Source organism: Orcinus orca, chromosome 7 (assembly GCF_937001465.1).
Source record: "Orcinus orca chromosome 7, mOrcOrc1.1, whole genome shotgun sequence".
In the NCBI taxonomy this organism is placed as follows: domain Eukaryota; kingdom Metazoa; phylum Chordata; class Mammalia; order Artiodactyla; family Delphinidae; genus Orcinus; species Orcinus orca.
In genome coordinates this window covers 49,160,399-49,178,764 of record NC_064565.1, presented here as the reverse complement: position 1 = coordinate 49,178,764, position 18,366 = coordinate 49,160,399, and the positions used below count along the sequence as shown (strand labels likewise).

General features: G+C 35.2%; 1 protein-coding gene across 2 annotated transcripts in view; it reads left to right on the top strand.

The window, feature by feature from the left end:
- Nucleotides 1-18,366, top strand: part of LOC101278050 (CD302 antigen) — a 129,214-nt gene that overhangs the window by 44,165 nt on the left and 66,683 nt on the right. For both annotated transcript variants that reach the window (XM_004266281.3, XM_004266283.3), the window contains exons 15-24: nt 766-834; nt 3,260-3,374; nt 6,927-6,962; nt 7,354-7,529; nt 8,201-8,268; nt 8,550-8,629; nt 9,218-9,357; nt 11,403-11,508; nt 11,740-11,900; nt 17,357-17,486. In XM_004266281.3, coding sequence (XP_004266329.1) covers nt 766-834; nt 3,260-3,374; nt 6,927-6,962; nt 7,354-7,529; nt 8,201-8,268; nt 8,550-8,629; nt 9,218-9,357; nt 11,403-11,508; nt 11,740-11,900; nt 17,357-17,486 — 1,081 coding nt within the window. The remainder of the gene's footprint in view (nt 1-765; nt 835-3,259; nt 3,375-6,926; nt 6,963-7,353; nt 7,530-8,200; nt 8,269-8,549; nt 8,630-9,217; nt 9,358-11,402; nt 11,509-11,739; nt 11,901-17,356; nt 17,487-18,366) is intronic.

Genomic DNA, 18,366 nt, shown 5'->3' with positions numbered 1-18,366 from the left:
TACTAATCTCACTTTTATTAAAAAAATAACCATACACATAGTCTCTCTACATATAATCCAAAATACATAAAAATATAGATGTATAAATATAGCGGTAATTTTGGGGTAGTAAAAGTGATTTTTTTTCTTTTTCTTTGTTTTTTTTCCCTTTTTTTCATAATGAGCAACATTTATTTTTATTATTTAAAAATATGAGTTATATAAAAAAGAAAGAATTTTAATTGGAGGAAACAATTCAGGAGAACCTTAAAAAGTCCTTAAATATTATTTCAAATGTTTACATTATCCTAAGGAGAGGTTTTAGGTAACACTTAGAGGAGCAAATTATTCTCAGGTATTAAATATTTGCTCCACATTACCGTTGTGTCAAGTCATTGTGTGTTCTTTCGAAATGTAAAATTCCTTGACTTCATTTTCAAACTGTAGCATATCCAAGAATAGTCAATCGAATAACTAACATTTCAACACATGCATTTAAAAAAAGTATTTTGCAAGCTCCTGATTCTTTATGACTCCAACTGTGAACTTAATACATGATTAACCTCCACTTCTGAAACTGTAGCCTCCTTTGTTTGGAATCTGAAGACCTCATGGCATTTTATAAGTCCTCACGTGATTTAGCATCCTGACATAAAAAAGAAATGAAAAAGTTTTCCTCCCTTGGCATTTGAACACACTTGAGTTATTAAAGCTGCCTAAATTACATCTAAATTGCAGATATTTATACATCAGTCTTAAATTATCAAGCCTCTCTTGTCTCTTAAGGTGTCTACTATTATCACGGCAAATGAGTTTCAGCAGGATTATGATATCAGAGACTGTGCTGCTGTCAAGGTCAGTACAATGCTGGAAAATCTGCATATTTAAAAAATAAATCTGGCAGTATGTGCAGTCAGGCAACAGACCCATGAAGTGCCTTTTGCGTGTGGAGCATGATATTGGCTGCAGTGGGAGGTTAGAAGTACACCCATGGCCCAGCCCTCAAGCAACCTAACTGACACTTAATTTGAGAAGATAAAATTCATGTTCAAGAAAGACGACTCTTGTTACTATGCAGTAATAAGCTCCAAATGAGTGGGCTGAGGAGGGTTAGTGAAACTCAGAAGAGGAAGTGATTTCTATTGCCTATTTCCAGAAAGAGGTGGGACCTCAACTGGACCTTTAAGGATGGGTAGAGTTTATACAGGTAGGATAGGGTAAGGCATAAAAGAAAGTGGGAGTGGAAGGGAGAGGCTAGGGCAGTGAAGGGAACAATGCAGATCAAGAAGTTTTTGTTGGTGCTGTGGTTGAAAACAAAGGTGGGAAGTTAGACTGATGCCAGGTTAAGGAGTTTGTGCATTTTTTTGGTAGGCAACAGAGCATGATTAACGGTTTTTGTCAAGAACTACGGAGGGTGTGAGAAGATTCATCTTGAGGCAGATTTCAAGATGCAAAAGATAGGACCAGAAGACATGGAAGACCAGTTAGGCCTCTTCCTTTGCAGACTTCATTTGTTTATTCGTTCCATAAGTAGTATGTCCAAGCAGTCTGTGATGCTCTGGGGGGTCAACAATGACAAGATATAAAACAGTCGTTGTCTTCACAGAACTTACAGTCTCGTAGGAGGTAAAGACAAGTAAAAGGTCAATTACAAGGGCTATGACAGACAAAGTGTATGTTTTATGCAAGAACAAGAGTGTTCCAGGAGAGTAACAATGACGGTGATGATGGTTATGATACAGCAGCTAACACTTGTTGACTCATGAGCCAGGCACAGTCATGTCACATATATTATCTCACTTAATACTTAAGCAACCTTGTCAGGTAGGTACTGTTACTGTATCCATCTTACGGGGAAGAAATGTGAGCTCTGAGTAACTTACATGATTACAGAACTGAAATTTAAACCCAGGTGTATGGGTCTACTATGCTATGTATGGCATTTACAGAAACAGTCAGAAGGGGTATTTGTTTATGGAGAAAATAGTAGTACATTTTAGTTTTAACTGATGTCTTGAATCCAGGCTTGCAGTAAGAAATATGCTGTAGTAAGTTAGAATAAAGAAACTGGAGTTGAAGGAAAATGTTCATTAAAAAAAGAGTTCTCTAATGGCCTAGTGGTTAGGATTCTGGGCTTTTACTGCCAGGGCCCAGGTTCAGTCCCTGGTCAGGGAACTGAGATCGCACAAGCCACGCAGCGCGGCCAAAAAAAGAAAAACAAAAATCGCAAAGGGCCAAGAAGTGGATTTGAGGCGATTACCAACATTTTATAAAATGTAAGAGGATGAGGAGGGAGGAGACATCTAGAAAATATCTTTGCTATGTAAGCCCAAGAAAGAGATTCAGGAAGATGACTGACCAGAAACGTTGCACGACGGTTGAGACCAAGTACTGAGAAGGCCATTGGAAAGCATTATTTCAAAGTAACTGTTTTAGTAAAACACTCTGTAGTATCATGCTGTTTTTATAGAATTCCCAGTTTAACACATGAAAGAATGAAAACTTAATAGAAGTTTGTGAAGTTTCCAGAACACTGATGCAATAAACTACATTCTATGCAAGTTGTGTCCCTATGTGTGAAAAGATTGGAAGAACCTACCAAAAAAACTAAATAGAAGAGACATTGATCAGTAACAAGGCCAGCTAGGGCAGTGTCTGGAAGGAGAATCTTACCTCACCTGCCACCTTCTAACCCTCCAGAATGTTGCCCTTAAGAGATAGCAGTCCAAAAACTGATGGATGCTCCTACCAGGTCCTGTCCTCCCCTTTCCTTTCCCTGTTGCTTGCTGCCTGGAATTTGTAGAGAGCCATCTTAGACCACACAGAGGAGGGCAATATCCCAGAAACACAAAGCAACGCCAAAGGTGGAACTTGGGCCCCTGATGCCAGACTTTTATGTCACTTTTCACAGATCTGCTATGATCACAGGCTGGTGTTTGGAAACCACTGAACCAAATATTCTTTTCTAGCTTGATCTTCCCAAAATTTAAAGTTGCAAGATTCTACAATTTCATATCAACAAAAAACAGAAAAAAAAAACCCCCAGTAATTTGCATTTTGGACATAAACATGACCCTATGCTATATTTTATCAGTCCCTTTGAAGGCTCTTGCTTAGACTGTTACTGCTTAAACACTGCATTCTTTCATGTGTTCATTCATAAACATATATCCTAGGTGCTAGAGCTAAAGCAGACTTAAAGACCATAGGGCTTACAGTTTAGTGTTGTATAAGGGCTGCATCAACTTGAAAATATTCTACAATCCTCTTCCTCCTTTAGGTCATTAATAGGCCATGGCGAAGAAGGTGGTATTTCTATGATGACAGAGAATTTATTTATTTAAGGCCTTTTGCTTGTGATACAAAACTTGAATGGATGTGCCAGATTCCAAAAGGTAAATGTAGTTATTCCTTTTCACAGTCTTCTCATGGGAACTTGTGAATGCTGAGCCAGAGTACCTAAGAGGGCATTTTAGTCTATAATTATAATATTAAAAGCCTTTGACACTACAGTTAATATATTAAGCTCCATCCTGCCTGACTCCTACCCCTAGTAAAATGCTGCCTTATTGAAATTAGAGACTACCTTCCTCTTTTGTCATGAAAGAAATTGTATAGGAGATAAAATTTAAGGCTCATTTAGGGAGATGAGGTCTTGGAATGAAGGATTATTTCAAGTGAAAGGAGAGACGAAGTAGAGGGAATCATTTTAATTTTTATTGTGTTGCAAAATGAAGGACGAAATGAAGACAGGCTTGGGAAGAATGAAGCAGGTCCCCAATCTAAATTTTACAATTTAGAAACAGTTTTCAGTGAGCTCAAAATTACTAGTAGTTTATCTCATTCAAATTCAGGAAACCAGTTAGCTTGATAGTAGAGCCTTTGGTGACAAAACAGAGAGAAAGGGTAATAAATAGATATCCTTTCACTTCACTTTTTAGTAGGAAAATGTCAAGGATGTATTACAGAAAATGTTAAGATTTTAACTCCCAAATTATTTTTAAGCAGATATTAGATACGTTAAATTAATTAATATAATGGTAAATGCACAGGAAGTTCCAAAATGAATTTCTGAACTGAATGTAAACAGATCATTGAAACTAAAGGGAATTCCTCATATAAGTTCTCAGAAACCCAAAGATTATCTCATGGAACTGCCCATTAGGAGATTGTTCTTCTTTCCTAAACAAAGCTACCATCTTGCCTTTAAAAGAGCTTCAGATGCAACATCCAGTGCAGTAACTGGAAAGTCTCTTTCACAGGGCAAACTGGGGGGTCATTAATAAAAGGGGAATTGTGTGTGTGTGTGTGTGTGTTGATGGGGTTTTTCTTTTTTGTGTGTGTGGAATTTATTTTTATTTATTTATTTAAATTTGTTTATTTATTTTTGACTGCGTTGGGTCTTCGGTGCTGCATGTGGGCTTTCTCTAGTTGCAGCGAGCGGGGGCTGTTCTTCACTGCAGTGTGTGGGCTTCTCATTTGCGGTGGCTTCTCTTGTTGTGGAGCATGGGCTCTAGGTGCGCAGGCTTCAGTAGTTGTCACGGGCTCAGTAGTTGTGGCTCATGGACTCTAGGGCACAGGCTCAGTAGTTGTGGCCCATGGGCTTAGTTGCTCCGCAGCATGTGGGATCTTCCCAGACCAGGGCTTGAACCCGTGTCCCCTGCATTGGCAGGCGGATTGTGAACCACTGCGCCACCAGGGAAGTCCCTGATGGGGGTTTTCTAAAGGAGAAATTATACCTGAGTTAGTTAGTCCTGATTATTGATTAAACCTGAAAGAAGAAAAAAGGAAAACCAGCTTGGATACCTTTCAAACAAGTGGCAAAGTAACTAATATATAATTAACTTGGACAATATCTCTGGCTTGAAGCATTAGTTGTGACACTCCTATTATTCTTTGGTATTTGGCATGCCACAGAGAGTGTCACTGCTCCCTCCAAAGTATGCTTTCACTGGTAGCTGTTCCCCTGCCTCATGTTTTGAGTACTGAGGCAGACCCTAGAGTATACACCAGGAAAACCTTAGAAATGACAAACCAGTAACCACAGGAAATATTATGAAGAACATACGGTTTTCTTTTTTCTTTTTAATGTATTTGTTATTTTAAACAAAAGAGAAGGGAATTAACTAGCTTAGCAAACATAAATCAGGTAACCAAATAAATAAATCTTTTAAATAATTGCACCCCTGCTCTCTCCAATACAGAAACAAAATTAAAAACTAAAGAACTTCCTGCCTCAGCCTATTTGCAGTCATTTGAAGCAATCAGTGATGGATTGATCCAGGGTTTAAATGTTATATTAACTCCCCTTTGACAGTCCCTAAATTTCTGAGTTACAATGTGTCACATTCACTGGTTGGATATTTTCTTGGCTATTAGAACAGCCAAAGCCTGCTCAACTGGACACTTTTGTATTAATCTGTGTTTTCTGGTTTTCTTAAAGCAGTTTACCTCTTCAATAGCCCAAATCACCAAACCTTTTCTCTAGCTCTTGCCTTTTGTATTACCGCATACAGCTGGTTCTAATTAGTCCCCTCCTCTCTAAAAGGGATATTTTGACAACCTACTTTTTTTTAATTATCATAATCACTATGGATATATATACTTTTTAAATATTCCTTTTTAGTTGCAAAAACAGTAGCAAAAATAACGTTCATAAAAGTGTTTTTAGGAAAATGACCTATAAACACAACTTTTTTATATTGTGTTTCTTGATACCTTGTACACACATGCATGTTTGCAATCCTGTGTAAAAAGGCACCTTTTATTTTGCTTTTCTCACTAATTTAAAGAAATTTAAAGGTTAGCCATAGCTTTCCCCCAACATACAAATGAACAGAATTCTTTGACAAGATTACAAACAAGAAACTATGTCTATTTTTTTAACTGATTTGCAGCATTGTTAATGGAAATTATCCAACATACAGAGGACTGAGTTAGAGAGAAAAACCACAGATGCTGGATATATAGGCAGTCCTCGAAGTAGGGTCCTCTCGTGCATTGGCCCTGATACAATAGCAAAATTAAGAACAGCTATTTTACCCTGTAAGTTCTAAAATTCCTCAGATTATGTCTTTGGCTTGAAACCATGTGACCTATGACCAGCATAAAAAGGGAGAGGAAAGCAGCTAGCATCCTGAGAGGAACTGTTCTGTGCCTGGCCCTGTGCGGGGTGCTTGCATAGGGGTGATCTTATATGATCTTTACATTGTCTTTGTGAGTTAGGTAGGAGAATTTCATTTTTATAGAATAGAAAGTTGGGGCTCAGGGAGTTAAACAACGGATCCCAAGTAGCACAGCAGCAGAGTCTGAGGGCGTTTAGACACTGACTCACCCAACTTCAAAGACCATAATTCTTTGTACGGTACCATATTTCCTGCTGGGTGAATTTTATTATTTTCTTCCCAGTTTTGTCTCTCATTTTCTCAAAAGTTTCAGTACTGGGTCACAGAACATTTTTTTCCAAGGATATCTTGGGAGGCAATAAACTCTACCAACCTAAGTGTATTCAAATTGCATTAGATGGAGACATGGTTCCTGAATAACCTCATCCTACAGTGATGATTATTTTGGTGCATGTTCCTTGGTGCTTCTATGTAATGTATACAATGTATTCATTTACTTATTTGTACTTTCTAATTATTATCTATACTTTATCCATCTAGTCTTCCTTTGTGACTTCTGTGATGTAAGGTAGAGAACTGCTAGTAATGCTCTATTAATATTTAACAAATCTGCCTTTTTGGTTGCCACAAAAACAACTTTAGTGTGGGCCCCACAAAATTCAGTGTTATGAAGTGATCCTAACATGAAAGGAGATGGTTTGGCCAGAAATGGACAAATCTCAGCCGTACTGCAAGTCCTCTTGAGTTAGACTAAAGGCACTTATTAGTACGCCATGGTCTGTAATTGGATACTAAACTTAAGCCATTTGCTTTCTTCTACAGGTCGTACTCCAAAAATGCCAGACTGGTACAATCCAGGTGAGTTAAGAAAACTAAAATGTATCCAAAGCTGCTTTTACCTTTTCAGTGACGTATTTAGTTAATTATTTAAGCCCAGGCCTAAGTGCCGGCTTCTTCTCTGTCGTGTCTTCAAATGAGATGAAGTATCTCCGTGCAGGGAAGGTGATTAGCTGGTGTGGGGTGAGACTCTGAGGCTGGATTTGTCCTTCTCTGTGAGTACAGGAGGGTAACAGAGTCACTCACTGGCTCAGGAATCCTTGGTTGGATCCTTCCAGGCAGCACTGCCCTGGCCAAGGAGAGCCAGTAATCTAAATGGATTATTATTTATAAATAGTTTTGAAAAATAATCCATGCTGAGAGGGTACAGTTTGGTTTATGCAGTCATAATTGTGCTATTTTTCTTCTTTAGAGCGTGCTGGAATTCATGGACCTCCAGTTGTAATAGAAGGGAGTGAATATTGGTTTGTTGCTGATCCCCGTTTAAACTATGAAGAAGCCGTCCTGTATTGTGCTAGCAATCACAGCTCTCTGGCTAGTGTAACATCTTTTGCAGGACTAAGAGCCATCAAAAACAAAATAGCAAATGTAATTTAAAAGAACGTATTTTTTTAATATTTTCTTATTTTTACATTTATTCTGTTAAAAAAATTTCAAAAATCTACAAAAGTTAAATGTTCCTCTCAAGTAAAATTTGCCTAACAACATATAAGTTCATCACTTCGGGTTAGAAAAGTTAAAAAGAATTGCTTAATGTTTTAAAACATTCAAGATTAATTATTAATGTCAGTTGGTAAGATGAGCTTCAACAGATAATATAAATTAGTCTAATTCCTTGTCACGTTTTTTACTAAAAGTTAACTTGGTAGTTAACTTGAGATTCTGTTTCTAATAATAACTAATTTTGCAAAATAGTTTTTTGGAGGAAAAATAATTTGTATATTTTAAAATTTATAACTAGTAGCAATAGGATACTATATGTCCAATTTATATATGCCCATAATTACGGTGACCATATTTTTTGTATGCAAACTAGGGCCTGTGAATATAAAAAGAGTTTCTAAACTACTTTCTTCTGTGAAAGGACCTGGTTTATGTAATTTAGAGACCAAAGTAATGAATATCTGGAAATTATAGTGGTTTGTGGTTATGATGGGCCAGGGTATTAAATCAAAACTCTTCTAGAAAAGTCAGCATATATAAGGATGGGTGTTTAGTTGTTTTTTGTTTTGTTTTGTTTTTGTGGGTTTTTTTTCCAGATATCTGGCGATGAGGAGAAGTGGTGGGTGAGAACTACTGACCAGCTAATAGAACGTCGTTTTTTGAGGTATGTGACATCCTGGATGGTGCCTTTGTAAAGTTATCGTTTAAAAGAAGCAGTCCCAAATCCCTTTTTACTAAATGGAGTACTGTTTATAATTAGTTTTGAACATTAATCCATAAACTACCTAGACTAGAGAAACCAAATCCTTTAGCAAATGAGCATCAAGAAAAAGTAGTATAAAATAATGGCCTAACATTAAATTTAGAATTAAAATTACTTCAGGAAAAAACAGAAGGGAACATGTAACTACGTTATGAGCTGACACATCTCTTATTTTCTTTCAGCTCACGACATCCATTTCATCACTTTCCTATAACATTTGGAGAGGAATGCTTTTACCTCTCTGCCAAGACTTGGTTTAGAGGTAAGGTTAATTCCCAATCCTTTAACGTTAATTATGTGATATGTGAACTTCAGGTTCAATTACTAGCTTGATCTCGCTTTCCTTTTGATTATATGTTTGGCAGCTTCGTCATATTCTGATTTATTGCTGATGACAGTAGATCAAGTTCCAAATGCAAATAAAGGTGCTTTTCACTGTGAATATTTTGACTTCCTTTATCCTAAAGCAGTTACTTAGAAATAAACTGACCACTTTTATAACAAATAAGGATATAGACAAATTCACAAAGATGAACAGGCAGCAATTCTAAAGTATAGTTTAGGTCCCTTTCCCCCTCATTAGCCTTCTTCAACTCTATTTCCTGCCATCAGGAACCATAGTAACTGTGTGTGTACCAAGTATGTTCATTTTTATAGGCAATATTTGTATGCTACAACTTACTAATATGAGTGATAATAATAGAAGACAAAAATAGCTAGGGAAGAAAAGGAATATATTTTAACCATTTGGGAAAGATTGATTTAAAGAGACCTTCTTCACTACTGGATGGTTTTAAAATGTGCTGAATGGAAAATTCTCACCACAGTAATCCTGCTTTTCATTTCTCAGACATACATAAACCAGCAGACTGTAGTACCAAGTTGCCCTTCGTCTGTGAAAAATACAATGTATCTTCATTAGAGAAATATAGTCCAGATTCTGCCGCTAAAATACAGTGCTCTGGGGATTGGATTACTTTTCAGAATAAGGTAAAAAGAGAATTGCTACGTTGTGCAAATGATGATTGCTTTCATGATGGTCATATGGCCTGTGGCAGAATGGCATCCCACCAAGTAACTTCACTAAGATAGACTCTGCATATTTCAGTATCTCACCTGATTCTCTACATTTTCAGAAACGAAGTTAACTCTCAAGTTAATCACGCGTACAGGTCTTTCAGAGTACCGTGTTCCTGTTCTGTTGCTACTGACACTTAAACTGCCAAAGCTGATCTTTCAGTGAATAGTAATATATTGACTAGTCAGGACTATCTCTTTGGCATGTAGGAAACTGGCTTAATTTCTGGCTGATAAATTTTCCCCTTAAAGGAAAACATCCAAGCAGCATTTACCAATCAAATTAGACCAGCATTTCCCAAACTACTTTTTGGGAATATACACATATGCTAACAAAATGTTAATCATTGATGTTGCTTCCAGAGCAGGGTTTATGATTAAGTAGCTTTGGGAAATACCACATTCTATATTTGCTTCCTTGAGATGCACAATTCATATTGGTGTATGTATCTCTTAGGAAATGCATTTGGCTGCTAAAAAGATTACTATAGTATGCTAAAACATTTATTCTCTCAGATAAAAGAAGTTTGAAGATAAGCAGGCTGGGGTTGGTATGAAAACTCTGTGGTCTTCAAAACCAGGCTTCCTTTGTCTTTCTGCTCTGCCATCCTCAACTTATGGCTTCCAAGCTCAAGTTCAGGGTGTTCTCTCTAGAGTCTTTTCTAGAAGCCACCCAATGACTTTATATTTCTCTGGCCATTCCAGTCTGTAAGGAGGCTGAAAAAAAAAAACCCATTTTATAGCATGTTTCAAGGAACACAATTTGGGACATGCTACTCCACACTAACATGATCATAATATCAAGAAGAAAAAGGAAGAGGTGTGTCTGACAGCTGAAAGCATCTGTAGTAAAGTTAAAATATTAGGGGTATATTTTGACTTTTTAAAATTTGGACAATCTTCCCCCCCCCCAAAGTACTAGATTAATTTACATAGTTGATGTAAATTTATGGGTTTTTTGTTTGTTTTTATTGAAGTATAGTTGAATAAAAATATATTAGTTTCAGGTGTACAACATAGTGATCTGATATTTCTATAGATTACACACCATACAAAGTTATTATAAAATTACTGACTATATTCCCTTTGCTATACATTACATCCCTGTGACTTATTTATTTTATAACTATTAGTTTGTATCTCTTAATCCCCTTCACCCCATTAAAATATCCTGTCAAGAGACAGGGGCATGATTTCTTTAAAAATGTGGGTTTTTTAATATAAGGTAATGATGAAGAATACATATTTGAAACCAAATGGAGCAGAGTCTAAATGCTGACCATACCATGCTATGGCTATTTCACTTATGGGTAAAGTTACTTAATGTCCTTGTGCCTCAGTTTTCCCATTTGTTGTGAGAATTAAATGAGATAATACTGTGCAAAGTGTTTTAGGAAGGAAGCACTCAATAAATGGGAGATTTTTTTTTAAAAGTAGCTCAAGGACTACTCTTCAGTTGCTTAAATTAAGTGTAGAGTTGCATTCTTGGGACTTCCCTGGTGGTCCAGTGGTAAAGAATCCACCTTACGATGCCCGTGACATGGGTTCACTCCCTTGTCAGGGACCTAAGATCCCACATGCCATGGGGGCAACTGAGCCTGCACGCCACAACTACTGAGCTCGCGTGCCTCAACTAGAGCCCACGTGCCACAAACTACAGAGCCCACGCGCCCTGGAGCCCACGCGCCACAACTGGAGAGAAGCCTGAGTGCCGCAACGAAGAGCCCGCGTGCCGCAACTAAGACCTGACGCAGCCAAAAATAAGAAATAAAATAAATAATAAATAAATCTTTCAAAAAAAAAAAGAGTGTAGATCTGCATTCTTTTGGTACTACTTTGTGAGTGTCATATCTCACAAACAGAAAATTAGCAGCCTTCTAAAAGATGAGGCATTTTCTTCCTATGTGAGCTTTCCCATGTGTGGAATCTTATACTTCATATGTGTTCTTTGTTTGCAGTGCTTTTTAAGGATCAAAGCTAAGTCTCTTACATTTTCTGAAGCCAGCGATACTTGTCACACCTATGGTGGAACCCTTCCTTCAGTGCTGAGCCAGAGAGAACAAGGTAGCAGAATTGTTTCGTAAACATGTTTTATTCTGACCTGGAGGCCATGTTTGTGTTGGGAGGCTGTGGGGAATTAACACATACAAAGAATCTTATTAAATTACTTTTTACAGAGTAGGTGAAAGATTATCCTGGTAGTTAGATAAGCAAGAGGTATTCATTGACATTTTTAGTATATCTTTAATTTGAATAAGTCAAATGTTTTTTTTTTTTAAAAAATCTTTCTGACAGATTTTATTACATCCTTGCTTCCGGATATGGAAGCTACTTTATGGATTGGTTTGCGCTGGACTGCCTATGAGAAGATAAACAAATGGATGGATAACAGAGAGCTGACATACAGCAACTTTCACCCATTATTGGTTGGTCGGAGGCTGAGAATACCAACAAATGTAAGGTTTTTTTTTTTTAATCAGTAAACTACGTAGCTCTATGAAATACCTGAGTCTTCCACAAATTATTGGATTAAGAACAAGGGCCTATTTCATGAGTCGACTTATATGAAACGTCCAAATAGGCAAATCTGTAAAGATAGAAAGTAGATTACTGGTTGCCAGAGGCTAAGAGGCTAGAAGGATTGGTGGTGATGGCCTAAAGCATATGGGATTTCTTTCTGGGGTGGTGAAAATGTTCTAAAATTGATTAGGGGTGATGGTTGCACAACTCTGTGAATATACTAAAAACTATAGAATATATGCTTTAAATCAATGAATTATACCATCTATGAATTATATCAATAATGCTGTCACAAGAAGAATAACAACAGAGCTTCCACAGCCTTCACGTAGATGCCCTAGTTTTTCATAGTAGTATCAGATTCCATAGCACTTATTTCATAACCATGTAAAACCATCAATAGTGAGTTACAAATAGAAGCTAATATAAATGCTTTACTTATCATCTTGGAATTTGGAGCTGTCAGCCTCAGTCTCCTGAGGTTAAAAAGTACAAAATCTGTGGTTAGTGATCATTTTCCCCTAAGATCTAAATGTAAAGAAGCTATAGAATGGAAGAAGGCATTATATCAACAGTAGTTACCCTGTACCATGATATTGCTGCCCACTACTTCTGTCTTCCTTATTTACTGGATACAAACCACCTTTTGCACAAAAGGCAAAGATTAAGAGATTAACTTTAAAGTTGAATTCCAAAAGTACATCCTAGACAATATCAACTGATATTCCTGATGCAATGGCACTTTGCTCAACGTTGACATTGGTGGTAAAGGGAACTCTGCAACATGTGTAATTATGTACAAAGTAAATATCAAAATAATGCTTGGTTATTGTAGAACATTTGGAAGTTATAGAAGAGTAAACAAAATAAAGAAAAATATCAACCCTTATCCTGCTTATACTTAGGCTGGTAGCTTTTAAACTTTTAACTCATGACCCATAGTAAGAAATAAATTTAAATTACCATTCAGCACATAGATATAAATATAATATTGAATTGAAACAAAAGTTTCAGGAAATAATACTTACCCTTAGAGCTTATATTTCTTTCTTTTCTATTCTACTCTAGTCTGATCTAGTCTAGTCAACCTATTCTCTGTGTTCTAACCTATTCTATTTCATTGTCACAAATAAGAATCAAGATCCACTGAACTGATTTCATGAGCTATTAAATAAGTCTCAAACCATATTTGAATCCTGATCTAGGAAATCACAATGAATATTTCAGCATTTTTCTTCTAGGGCTTTTCTATACATTGTCTTCTTGACATAGATAAGATCATAGTATATATACTGTTGTATCTACTTTTCTCACTTAGTATTATATCATAAGTAGTTTCTTATGCCATTAAAAGATGTGCTTGATAAGCATTTTGATGGTTGCACAATATTTCTTGATAGATATACCATCATTTACCTAAACAATGCTGGGTATTTTGGCTGTTTCCAGTTTTGCATAATCCTTAATAGTGCTGCAATTAACATCTTCATGCATAATCTTTGCCGTATATTTCAGGTTACCTCCCTAAGATAGATTTAGGAAGTGATATAGCCAGATCAAAAAATATAAGTAGTTGTAAAACTCTGGTTACCAAATTGGTTTCCAGAACGGTTTATGAGTTTATATTTTTGTCAGCAATATATTGTGATTACTTTTCTATTCATACCAGTGTATTAATAATTTCCAACATTTATTGAGCAGCTAATATGTGTCAGACACTCTGCTAATGCATCACATGCATTATTTCATTTAATCTGCACAATAGATGTGAAACAGTCTGTACTCCTCTCCTATCTTAGAAATGTGGAGACAAACAGAGAGAGTCATGTAACTTGCCAGAAATCATGCAGGGTATGCGTGCAGGGTCGGCATTTAAATCCAAGTCTGCAGAGTCAGCATTCTTAGCTTCTCCACTGCATTGCCTCTACTACAATGCTCTAAGGAGAATTATCTTTTTAAAATTCTTGCTAATTTGATAGTTTAAATGATATCATATTTTCATTTGTATTGCTCTGATTTCTAATGAAAACATATAAATTCAGTAATAATTCGAATTTCATCCAATGTGAATTTCTTATTCTTTGACAATTTATCAAAGCCTTCATGTATTTCTTACTGATTTTATGACTGTGTAAATACTAAGTGTGCTAACCCTGTGTTTCTTGCATTTATTGCAGATATTTTCACAGGTTTTTTTTTCTTTAGGTCTAATACCAAAAATATTACAGAAATAAGTTTTGATTTTTTTGGTATGTGTTCAACTCTATTTCTTTTTTTCCCCTCCATTGCTTTTAGGTTAGAAAGTCCCTCATGTAAATGTTAGTTAAATGAATGCCTTTATTTTCTTCATTTTGTTTTATAGCTTGCTTTTTCGTTCTGACAATATGATACATCCATGGTATATGGCATATGTTGCCAATGGTTACTTAATCCTTTTCCCTAATCCTGGCCAATTGTCTAGCATCATTTGTTGTATATACTTCCATCTGTTAAAATCAATATAGAATGCCTTTTTTATCATATGTGAAGTGTGCGTGTGTATGTAGCTGTGTGTGTATGAGACATATTCTTGTATAGCTCCCACACTGATCTAAATACTATAATGTTGCCATATTTCAAAAAATGTAATAGGATTAGTTATCCTTTATTGTATATCTTTTAAAAATATTTTTAGCTGTTTTTGTCTATTCTTCAAGACAAACTAGAATTATTTAGTTAATTTCCAATCTAAACAATTCAATAGAAAACTTCTGATAAGAATTTGACAACATTTTAGGAAGAATTGACATCTTTTTATTAATTTTCCCTCAAGAATATCGTGTAACATATCTCTCCATTGATTCAAGTCTTCCTTTTAAATTCCTCAGTGAAGTTTTTAGAGAAGTTCTCTTTCTTTTTGCCATTGAGAATGGCAGCTTTTTAAAACTGTCTTACTGATATGTAGGAAATCTATTATTTGGGTATTTTTGTATATTTATTTCATAGGCATCCATCTACTAAAAGCTCTTATTACTTCTCAGAGTTTTTCAGTAGATTTTCTTGGGTTTTCTAATTAGATAATCATAATTGGCAAATAACCATTCATGCTTCACTACATGTGGTAGGACTTCCAGAACCATGGTAAATACCAGGAGTAATAATTAACATCCTAGACTTGATCTAGACTTTAATGGGAATATCTGCAGTCTTTCATTATTATATTTGATGTGGACTTTTTGTTTAAGATATATCATTTATTTAGAATTTTTATTCAGGAATAAGTAGTGGATTTTCTAAAACTTGTTTTCACCATCTATTGAAATTGTCATACAGTTTTTCCCATTAGGCCTATGGGTAGGTAGTATAATACATTAATAGATGTTATATTAAACCATTTTTATCTCCTTATCATAAAATCTAGTTGCTGAGAGTGGGTTATTATTTTACTACTGAATTAGATTTGTTAGAATTTTATTTGGGAATGTTTTCATCTCTGTTCATAGAGTTAATTTTTTTAAGCTTTTTTTTTTTCTGATCATGTCAGCTTCATAAGATGAACTGGGTAGTTTTCTGCCTTTGTGTTTTGAAATTATGACTCAGTCTGGGGAATTATCTTTCCCTGAAAGTTTGAAGGAACTGTATACAAAACCATGTGATATTAGAACCCTGTTCAGAGATCATTGTTTAATACTAAAGGGATTTGGTGTAGTAGGTGAGGGCTAAACTCTAGAGTCAGATTGAGTTTGAATTCCATTCAGCCATTTCGTATGCCTTAGGAAATTCACTTAACTTTGCTTAAGTCTCATTTTTTCATCTGTAAGTTCTGATACTGTTGTTCCTACAGCACAATGTGAGGATTGCATAAAATATTTCATTTAAAGCTTTTAAGCCCAGTACCTGACATATAGTTTTAAAAATGAGCATTATTATTAATTTTCAATTTCCTCTAAAGTTACTGGTACATTTTAGTGTTTCTACTTTTCCTTATAACAGTTATGCTAATTTGTATATTTCAAGGAAGTTGTCTATTTCATGTAGATATTCAAATGTATTAGAATAAAGTCGTGTCTGCTATTATCTTTTAAAATCTCCATGTCTTATTTTAATCGTTTTTACGTTTTCTTATTTAGATTTTTACAAAAACTAGTGTATGTTACTGGTTTTTTCCTCCCCTTTCTCCACCGCCTACTCCTATTGCTTGAGATATACAAATACTACTACATTTTTCTATCCTGTTTTTCTTGGAGTTATATTTTTGCTGATTTTCTAATCTCAAATTGAATTCTTAGTTCATCTTTCCTTTAAAAATCAGAATGCATTTAATAATACATGTTTGCCTTCACATAAAGTTTTACTCATATCTCTTGTAATATTTCTCATATTAGTCTTTCCTATAATTTTTTCATTTTTGTTTTAATGTTTATTGAATAGCATGGGAGTATGCAGTTTTTTTAAAACTTTTTTAGCTCCTGGGATAAGCTTACTTTTCTTATTTTTCTGAGTGTGATATGTTTCAACCATACAGAAAAGTATAGGGACAATATACTTTGAATAAATTTCCATGTCTAATGTTATTGATTTGTGGTTAGAGAATGAAATCTAGATAGATACTTTTATTTATGGATGTTTTATAGTGACAAGTATAGGATCAAAGCTTTAAGGTGAGTTCTCTATTGTGTGGTACACCATTTGTCATAAAAAGTTTATAAACATCTAATGAGTTGAATTAACAGTCATTGCTTTTTTGCTTACTTGCAACATCAAGAAGGAGAGCAGAGTGTTAAATATTATTATAATTGTGTATTTGTCTCCTAACAGTTTTTCTTTATCTGTTTTGAAGATGTATTCATCAATATTGCCACTATTTTGTTCTATAATTTCTAAAGTTAATTGCCCTTTCCCATGTTTTGAAAGTTTATCAGAAGACACAGACCTCCTAGAGAATGGACTTGAGGATATGGGGAGGGGGAAGGGTAAGCTGTGACAAAGTAAGAGAGTGGCATGGTCATATATACACTACCAAATGTAAAATAGATAGCTAGTGGGAAGCAGCCGCATGGCACGGGGAGATCAGCTCAGTGCTTTTTGACCACCTAGAGGGGTGGGATAGGGAGGGTGGGAGGGAGGGAGACGCAAGAGGGAAGAGATATGGAAACATATGTATATGTATAACTGATTCACTTTGTTATAAAGCAGAAACTAACACACCATTGTAAAGCAATTATGCTCCAATAAAGATGTTAAAAAAAAAAAAAAGAAAGTTTATCAGGATTTTCTTAGTGATTTCATGGTCAGCTCCTTAATGGAGTTTTTTACAGGAAGAAAAATCCAATTTGGAATATAAAGTTCCCTTGCTGGGATCTTCAGACTGTTAGTTTCATAATTGCTTGTACATATTTGCCTTTTTGTTTAGATTTTTGATGAAGAGGGGTCCTACCACTGTGCTCTAATGCTCAACCTCCAAAAGTCACCTTTTACTGGGACGTGGAATTTTACTTCCTGCAGTGAACACCATACTCTGTCTCTCTGTCAGAAATATTCAGGTATAGATTATTATTTAGATAACTATGGTACTTTATGCTGTTAGATATGTACAGTACTTTTTCACAAAAAAACTTATAAATTAATATTAATTTGTAATCATACAGCTTCCTTAAAATTTTAGCATGACTAAATCCATACTGGCTCAGTGAGTCAAATTAGCTCAAATAGAATGTGATTTTTTGTCAAGATCATTGCCATAATTAAATATCAAAATTAAGTATCCAATGGAGTTTGTTAATCGGTGTTATCTAATGACAGTAAATTATGGTTGCATTTTGTTCTCCTTTCTACTCTGGAATTTTTCAGATTTTACTGTCATGAGGAAAGGAGGAGAAAAAAAATGTTTTTAACTGAGTTCGGTATAAACAATCACGGTTAAATCTAGGACCCAAAAAAAAAAAAAGGATGGGAAGCATTATAAATGGATCACTGTCTATGCCCTCCTATAATCCAAATAAAAGTAAAATGTTTACTTAAAAGTAGGAATCATCTATATATTCAAAAAGATATTTTTTTAAAGGTATTAAATCGTTTTCATTGGTCACAGTAAGTTTTTAAACAAACAATTAAAAAAAAAAACCTTTGCCATGTAATGAGAACTTCAAGTAGCTAATCCATGTGCTTCTGGGTTTTTATTTTATTTTATTTTATTTTTATACAGCACGTTCTTATTATCTATTTTATACATATTAGTGTGTATATGTCAATCCCAATCTCCCAATTCATACGTTTGTTCTCTACATCTGTGTCTCTGTTTCTGCCTTGCAAACCAGTTCATCTGTACCATTTTTCTAGATTCCACATGTTTGCATTAATATACGATATTGTTTTTCTTTTTCTGACTTACATCATTCTGTATAACAGTCTCTAGGTCCATCC